This window comes from Prosopis cineraria, unplaced genomic scaffold (genome assembly GCF_029017545.1).
Source record: "Prosopis cineraria cultivar Desert tree isolate PC_DT_omini unplaced genomic scaffold, ASM2901754v1 PC13, whole genome shotgun sequence".
Classification (NCBI taxonomy): Eukaryota; Viridiplantae; Streptophyta; class Magnoliopsida; order Fabales; family Fabaceae; genus Prosopis; species Prosopis cineraria.
In genome coordinates, this window is record NW_026555344.1 from 22,923,462 (window position 1) to 22,931,983 (window position 8,522).

Sequence of the window (8,522 nt, forward strand, 5' to 3'; positions counted from 1 at the left end):
ATCACACGGATGGGGCCTTACCACATGGATTTATTATCTATTCTGCTTCCTAGGCGAACTCCTACCTTTGTAGATCATGCAATGGGCATTCATGCGATAATTCACACATATACAATTCATAAAACTTCACATTATCACAATTCATAGAACTTTAAAACTAAACAAGTCGTTGAACTCCCAATTCACAATCATTGTACCTCACACATTTAGAATCATTGAACTTCCCTATTTTCATTACACCTCACACTTTTAAAATCATTGAACTTCCCTATTTTCAAACATCATTGAACTCCTTAAACAAAGATTCATTTTGCTTCTCAATTTGTAGAAATCATTGCACTCCCAATGAATATTGGTACGAAAATCCGGTCTATTGTTCTCTAGGAATTTTGCATCATAAGGCCTAACACTTACAAATTGATCTAGTAGATTTCTTTACAGATTAAGCCACACTTGCATTTCTTTTATTTTGCAACATTTCAAATGGTAATTCATAAATCAATAAACTAATAGATACATAAGTATAAGATAAAATTCTCCCAATTACCTCATACCTTTGAGAGGTCAAAGGTTTTACCCCTCAACTATTCCCTCCCGAAGCTTCCAAGAAGCTTGAATAGTATCAATGGTAATTACACTACAAGCATTTACCATGCAAAATATCAATATCTATTTTGAGCTATTTTTCACTAGCATTTTTATCATTTCTTAATACTCAAGATTTACTCTAAACTCATGTAAAAGTACCCATAAGTTTCTTAGCTTCCTTTAACTCTCATTTATAACATTAAGCTCTTAAATGGGTATTAATGAAGCTATATTATCCCCAACCACTAAATTGATGGGAATTTAGGACATTTAATGTCCTCCAACCACCTATCATCATAAAATTATAAATATCAAGTTTACTTAGCTCAATCTACCTCCATTAACTCTATTTAAGTCAATAGGTTCGGACTCATAACCTCTATGGACTGAAAATCACCAATAGAAATCAAACCCTAACCTTTACTATCAAGAAAATGGAAGAAGAGATGAAGATTTAAGCTAGGAAGCTTACCTTGGGTATTTATGAGCTCTAAATTACTTCCAACAATCAGTTTCTTCAAACCCTAGCTCAGCTTTTTCACTACTCCTCCTTTCTCTTTTATTTTCTCTTCATTTTCACTTCAGATTTGTGACTTAATACTATAAAATTCTCACCATGAGCCATGGCGGACGCACAATATGCCACAGCACATGGCATAAAAAACTTCTTCCAGGTGTGTTGGCATGCATGCTCTGTAGTGGACCAACCCCACACCGTGGCACGTGGCACACAACCATTCCCTTCAAAATTCTTCCTTTTCTATCCTCAGGTAATCCAATTCTCCTTCAGACTCGGTTTTGGCATAGAAATTGAGATCAAACACACCCGTTAGGCCTTCTAGCCACACACCTCAAAAATTCACTTTACTAATCTATTTAAGCTTAATTATTCTAGATTTAAAATTGACGATGTTACAATTCTCCCTTCCTTTTAGAAATTTTGTCCTCAAAATTCATATAATAGCTCAAAACATACCTTAAAGGAATAAATGAGGGTATAGTTGTCTCATTCTCCCCTCAATCTCCCGTGTAGCATCTTTGAGAGTTATTCCTTTCTATATCACTTTAACTAAGTGATCTTATTCCTAAACTGCTTCTCTTTTACATCGTCTATTCTCTTAGGCTCGGTTCGATAAGTCAAGTTCTCCCAAAACTCAACATCTTCAGGTTCAATTATGTGAGACGGGTCAAGCTGATACTTCTTTAACTGGGAGACATGAAACAAGTCGTGTATGCCCACGAGATGAGGTGGCAATGTAATCTGGTAAGTAAGTGTCCCAATCTGCTCTTGGATTTCAAAGGGACCAACAAAATATGGAGTTAAATTCTTAGCTTGAATTGATCTCCCAATGCCTGTCATTGGTGTAACCTTTAAGAAAACATGGTCGCCCACCTCAAATTGTAATGGTTTTCTTCGTTTGTCAACATAACTTTTCTGTCGACTATAAGCCATCAAAAGCTTTTGGCAAATCACTTCTATTTTCTAAGTAGTCTGATCCACCAAATCAAGACCCAAAATGCTCCTCTCACTCAACTCGATCCAACAAAGTGGTGATCAATACTTTCTCCCATATAAAGCCTCATAAGGAGCCATCTGGACGCTCGAGTGAAAACTGTTGTTATAAGCAAATTTTGTTAATGGTAAGTGTTTATCCTAGCTACCAGTACACTTAATAGCACAAGCTTTAAGCATATTCTCTAGTATTTGATTCGTTCTCTCAGTTTGACTGTCCGTCTGGGGATGGTAAGCAGTACTAAATTTTAATTTTTTTTGCCATAGCTTGATTTAAAGCTTTCCAAAAGTTCAACGTGAACAAGGATCATGATCTTATACTATATCCTTTGGGACTCTGTGTAATCTCACTATATCAGATAATCCACTCTAATAGCCAGAAAGTGGGCTGACTTAGTCAGTCTATTGATAATGACCCAGATAGCATCATAGCCCGCTTGAGTATAGGGTAAACTCATGATGAAATCTATCGAAATGCTACCCTACTTATACTCTAGAATTTCTAATGATTGTAACATACCAGGTGGTTTTTGATGTTCCATTTTGACTTTCTGACAAGTTAAGTACTTTGACACAAAATTGGTCACATAACGCTTCATACCATGCCACCACCAATACTTCCTCCTATCTTGGTACATCTTGGTAGCACTAAGGTGAATGGTAAACTTACTCTGGTGAGCTTATGATAGTATAGTATCTTTGATCTCCCTAATGTCAGGAACACAAACACGATCATGATACACCACGAAACCATCATCATTGAAACTGAACTCTGAAGTCCATTTCTCTTCAATATTCTTCTGGATTTCTAGTAGGTATGGGTCTTTCAATTGTGCTTCTTGCAATTCCTTCCAAAATGCATTAGTAATTATCATGGTATTCAAATTAAGCACAGCAAAAATAGGCATATTCTAACGTATACTAGAGAAATCCTCTAGTAATTTCTGTTCATGTATCATCATACAAGCCACGTGTACTGTCTTCCTACTCAATGCATCGGCGACTACATTGGCTTTACCTTGATGGTATTTTAGCTCAAAATTGTAATCTTTCAAAAATTCCATCCATCTCCACTATCTCATGTTCAACTCTTTCTGGTCAATTAGATATTTGAGACTCTTATGATCACTAAATACTTCAAACTGTGAGCCATAAAGATAATGTCTCTAAATCTTTAAAGCAAAAATAATAGCTGCTAACTCAAGGTCATGAGTAGGGTAATTTTCCTCATGTGGCCTCAATTGTCTAGACTGCATAGGCTATAACCTTATCATCTTGCAATAATACACATCCTAAACCTTTAAGTGAAGCATCGGTGTACACTATGTATGACTACTTTGGATCCAAAATTGTTAACACTAGTGCTGTAGTCAGCTTATCCTTCAGTGTCCAAAATGCTACTTCATACTTCTCAGTCCATACAAATGGCTGATCCTTCTTAGTCAACTTAGTCCAAATAGAGGCTGTTTGCGAAAACCCCTAAACGAACCTTTGATAGTAACCAGCTAACCCCAAGAAACTTCTTACCTTTGTTACTAAGGTAGGTCTCTTCCATTTCAGTACTGCATTGACCTTATGAGGATCCACAGATATACCGTCAGCAGATATCACATGACTGAGAAATTTCACTTCTCGAAGCTAGAATTCACACGTGCTTAATTTCACATATAGTTTGTGTTCTTTCAACACTTGCAACATGATTCTCAAATGCTTAGCATGTTCTTCTTCATCCTTAGAGTAGACTAGGATATCATCAATTACATAACTATGAATTTATCCAAGTAGGGTCTAAAAATCTTGTTCATATAATCCATGAAGATTGCTAGCGTATTCATCAATCCAAAAGGCATTACTAAGAATTCGTAATGCCCGTATCTCATCCTGAAGTCAGTTTTGGGTACATCCTCAGACTTCACCCTCAGTTGATGGTATCTCAAGTCGATCTTGGAAAACATAGCTGCTCTGACAAGCTGGTTAAGAAAATCATCTATTTGAGTCAGTGGATATTTGTTCTTGATTGTTGCCTTATTCAACTATTAGTAATTGATACACAATCTTAAGCTTCCGTCCTTTTTCTTCACAAACAGTACAGGTGAACCCCAGGGGGATACACTTGGCTTAATGAATCCTTTCTCTACCAATTCTTCCAATTGCTTCTTCAATTCTTCTAGTTCTGATAGAGCTATATGGTATGGAGCCTTAGAGATGGGTTCAGTTCTTGGCACTAGGTCAATAGAGAATTTAATCTCCCTTTCCGGTAGTAAGCTAGACATCTCATCGGTAAACACTTACAACTCCAATCTCGTCAAGAGTACCATCGTACTCTCCAAAGGCTGAAAAGAACACTAAAAATGTCTGACACCCTTCACAGTCTGACCTCTTAATTTGCATGGCAGAAAAAATGTAGGTATCTCAAGATTCACTATGAAGGTAGTATCCTCAAAGACTGCAAGAGTCGCATTACACACCAGTAGAGAAACTATGTTCTTTTCATAGTCTAGTATCGCTCCGTTAGCTGACAAAAAATCCATCCCAACAATCACATCAATCCCCAACATGGGCAAACAAACCAAATCAATCAGTGTAATTCTATTACCACATTTCATTTCCACTTTCAAACATGCACGACTGGCTTTCACAGAAGCCCCAGCCGGTTTAGAAACATTCATCAACACAGGCAATTTAATCACAAGCAACTTTAACTTTTGTACACACTCATTTGAAATAAAAGAGTGAGTAGCACCCAAATTAAATAAAGCAGGGATCTCAATATCATGGAGAGAAATAGTACCTCTGATAAGCTTTGAAGAAGCTTCAGCTTCTTCCTTGGACAAGGCAAAGACATGACCAGGAATAACAGACCTTTGGTCATGTGTACTAGCATGCTCAGGGCAATATCACGCTACATAGCCTACCTTATTGCATTTGAAGCATGTCCAACACTCCCCCTTGTGATACTTCCTACACTTGTTGCATTATGGAGCTCTCATAGGTTCAGTAATAGTAGGGGCAGAGTCCTGTCTCGAAGTCTAGTTCTGACCTCCCATACCTCTGGGTGCATTGTTCTTAGACTTGGATCCCTTGGATTGAGATCCCTTTTAAAAATGATTTCTAGCACCCCCGATACTAAACCCTAAGAATGATCCCAAACCAAAATTGGTCTTCTTGCTCACACCGCCAGTGGGACCCATAAATGAAGAAAAATGACCCTAACAATCTCTCTTCTTATCATCTATTAATTTGCTTCTTCTAGTAATGGCCCAAAACTTATTGCACATCACTTTAAAGGAAGTGATCTCAAAGGCTGCAATTGCTTAGTATACTAAGGCCGCATCTTGTCTAAGAACTGCTCGGCCTTCCACTTGTCATCATCATGATGTCTCAAATAGGTCGAATACTTTGACAATTTATTGAACTTGGCCGTGAACTCCTCCTCATTCATATTACCTTGCTGTAAGTGATGAAACTCAAATTCCTTCTCTGCTTGAAGGGTAGATGGGAAATAAAGAGTGAAAAATCTCCTCTTGAATTTCTTCCATGTAAGTAAGGAGCCATTAGCTGGCCTTGCACTCTCCCATCATTGTTTGGTGGCATCCTCTAGCATGAAAGTAGCTAAGAGTACCCGTTGCTCTATGGTGCAGATCATCACAGAGAATATGGTCTCCAACAAGTCTATCCACTTCTCACCAGCTCTATCCTCCATGAAACTGCTAAAGTGAGGAGGATTCAACCTCGTGAATCTCTTGAGTGCATAGTTAATAGAACCCTCATGTTCCTTCTCAATCAGCCTCATAGAACACATTAGCCTCTTCGGTGCACTCTCCTCATAGTACTCCTCATCTTCGTGCCCTTGTACCTCTTCTAGCATCTCAACTCTTTTCTTCTTCTTAGGGTCACCTCCTGTTTTCTCAACCATACCACTACATCCTTCTTCAGGCTTCTGCTCAAGAATCTTATCACGGTCGTCCAATCTTTTCTCAATTCTCTCCATTAGTGCTTTTAACTCGAGCAACATGTTATCACTACCCATGGAGCGTACGGGTTGTTCTTGGTTTCGTCCCATTTCTACTTGTTCTTCTTCAATTGGGACCACCACTTCTACTAAAACTTCTTTCTCTTGTCTCAATAGATTTACTAGAATATTTTAGGCTATCCCATAAAAGGAAAGGATCAGTGCTAGCTTAAGAGAGAAAAATAATGTGTATAATAACAGTTGCCAACTCTATATGCAAATACACAAATAAGCATGATTACACAACATAATCCATAGATCAGTACTCATAACAAGAGAAACTGAAACCAAATTGTAATATCCTCCTCCTTTTATCCCACAATTAAAACCCAAATCTCAAGTAATTAGGGAAATGAGATAATAGTAATCATTAAATATAAAATTCTCATTGGTTAACAAAATGAGGACCCCAAGAATTATAAATTTAAAGTCAAATCAAGTCTTGCAAAGAGACAAAACAAAGTTTGCAAATACACGGAAGCAAGGGATTATCATATAAGTGGTTATATAGGTGCAAAAATCTGGAACAAGAAAAATTTTTGAAAAAAAAAATAAAAGGCATGTGCCGTGGCTCATGACATCATGCGCCATGGCACAAATACACAAACTTTGACAGTAAGTTCTACTGTCAATTTAACAACTTGATGGCCAAATTCTGATGCGCCCCAAATCTTCATTCGATGTCTGAGTGATGTGAACTAGGAGTCTAGGAAAAGCTCTTTTTAGGCTGTAACTAATGGCATTAGTCTTAGGCTCAAATTATTTTTAAAACAAGAATTGAACACTCTTTTCAAAACTTACTCCTTTACCTTAACTTTTGCAAATTTCAAGTGTCCTAACCCAAAATTAAGGACTAATGGCCACCGACACCAAATGAACACATACAACTCAATAAAATTAACTCACGCAAAGCACCAAAACACAAGAAGTATTTCAAGATCAAATTTTCACTACTCAACCCCTTAACTCAAAATCATAGGAAGGGGGAGTTTACCATAATTTTAATCAAGATTTCCCAAATCATTACATAATATGCACTACCCTCACTTGCATTAGTATTTTGGCCTTATCAACATAACACATAATAATTATCTCTCTCCCTAGGGCCCAAAATACCATTATAATTTACTTTTCTGTTAATGTAAGTAAGTAACAAAAAGGAAAATCCTAGTTGGCAATCGAAATTATCATACACATAAATTACCTAAAATAAAAAGGCCTATTACAAATGGATCATGATCTTAAGCCTCAGGTTGTTTTCCTCTATCCACAGTTCTTGGGCTATTCCCCAAAATATTGAAGATAACGGGGTGAGTACAATTACTCAGTAACTAAGGTGCAACTAGCCCATACTAATGCATAACAATTAGTTTAAATGTAAGTGGCAATAAATATTATTACTTTAACCCATGAGCAATAGTTGAAATAAGAATTCACAACTTAGCTAACATAATGGCATACACTTGAAAAAACAATGCCTTTAGCATCTTTCATATAAATAGAATTGCTCACACAAATCATTGATAAGCCTAAGGGAAAAAAGTATTACTCAACTCAAGATATCCACATTATGGATTTAATATAGCCAATATGTCCCTTTTCTTACTATATGCATGATCTTACCTCCCTTATATCCTCCTTATTCCTCTGACATGAAAGCATGGGCTATAACTCAATGAGATAGTCTATATTCCTTGACTTCCCTAGCCTAAACAATTGTGAGAGGATTACCTAGCTAAGGTGTGCCCAACTCACTTATGGATCACGGTTTCCCCCATTTCTCACACCATGGGGTGTCATACACCCTAGGCTAGCTTCCTCATTGATCTATCTCATATTTTACATGTTAAAACACTTGGTTTTTGTCATCAAATTGTGCATAATAGGGTTTAATTTCCGGTTTTGAGTTGTCATTTCTAGATTGACTTTATGAACCCTAGTAGTGCTATTTGATGATTGTTTTGACACTTTCATATCCTAAATTGAGATCTTGGGCATTAATTCTCTTCTTTTCCTTTTTATTTATTTTTGTTTAGAATTTATTTAGTCTTGTGTTTTTATTTTCAGATTTTGTGAGGGCAATTTTGGAATCAAGGATCAAAGGCTAGTCCACATGCTTGGAGAAATTCAAGAGATAGCAAATAAATAAAGATGAAGAATTTAGGGGCCGTTGGGCGCAAATTCCAGAATTATTTGAGGGATGATGTAGCACCATTATTCAGATTTAATTGGGGAGAATTAATTAAATAAAAAATCAAAGGAGCATGGAAAGCATTGAGGGACACATCATCAAGTAAAAAAGGGGCATGGGAGGTGTGACATGATCAGATCTAATTGGATGACATGTGGTAGCTGATTGGGAGCCTAAGGAGGAGTCACATTTCCCACACATGTTCACATGTCCCTTGT

At 37.0% G+C, this 8,522-nt stretch overlaps 1 protein-coding gene across 1 annotated transcript; it reads right to left on the bottom strand.

The window, feature by feature from the left end:
* Positions 1-1,657: 1,657 nt before the first annotated feature.
* On the bottom strand, positions 1,658-2,041 carry LOC129289951 (uncharacterized). Its single transcript, XM_054926690.1, has one exon. The coding sequence runs from the start codon at positions 2,039-2,041 to the stop codon at positions 1,658-1,660; it is 384 nt and encodes a 127-aa protein (XP_054782665.1).
* Positions 2,042-8,522: the final 6,481 nt, after the last annotated feature.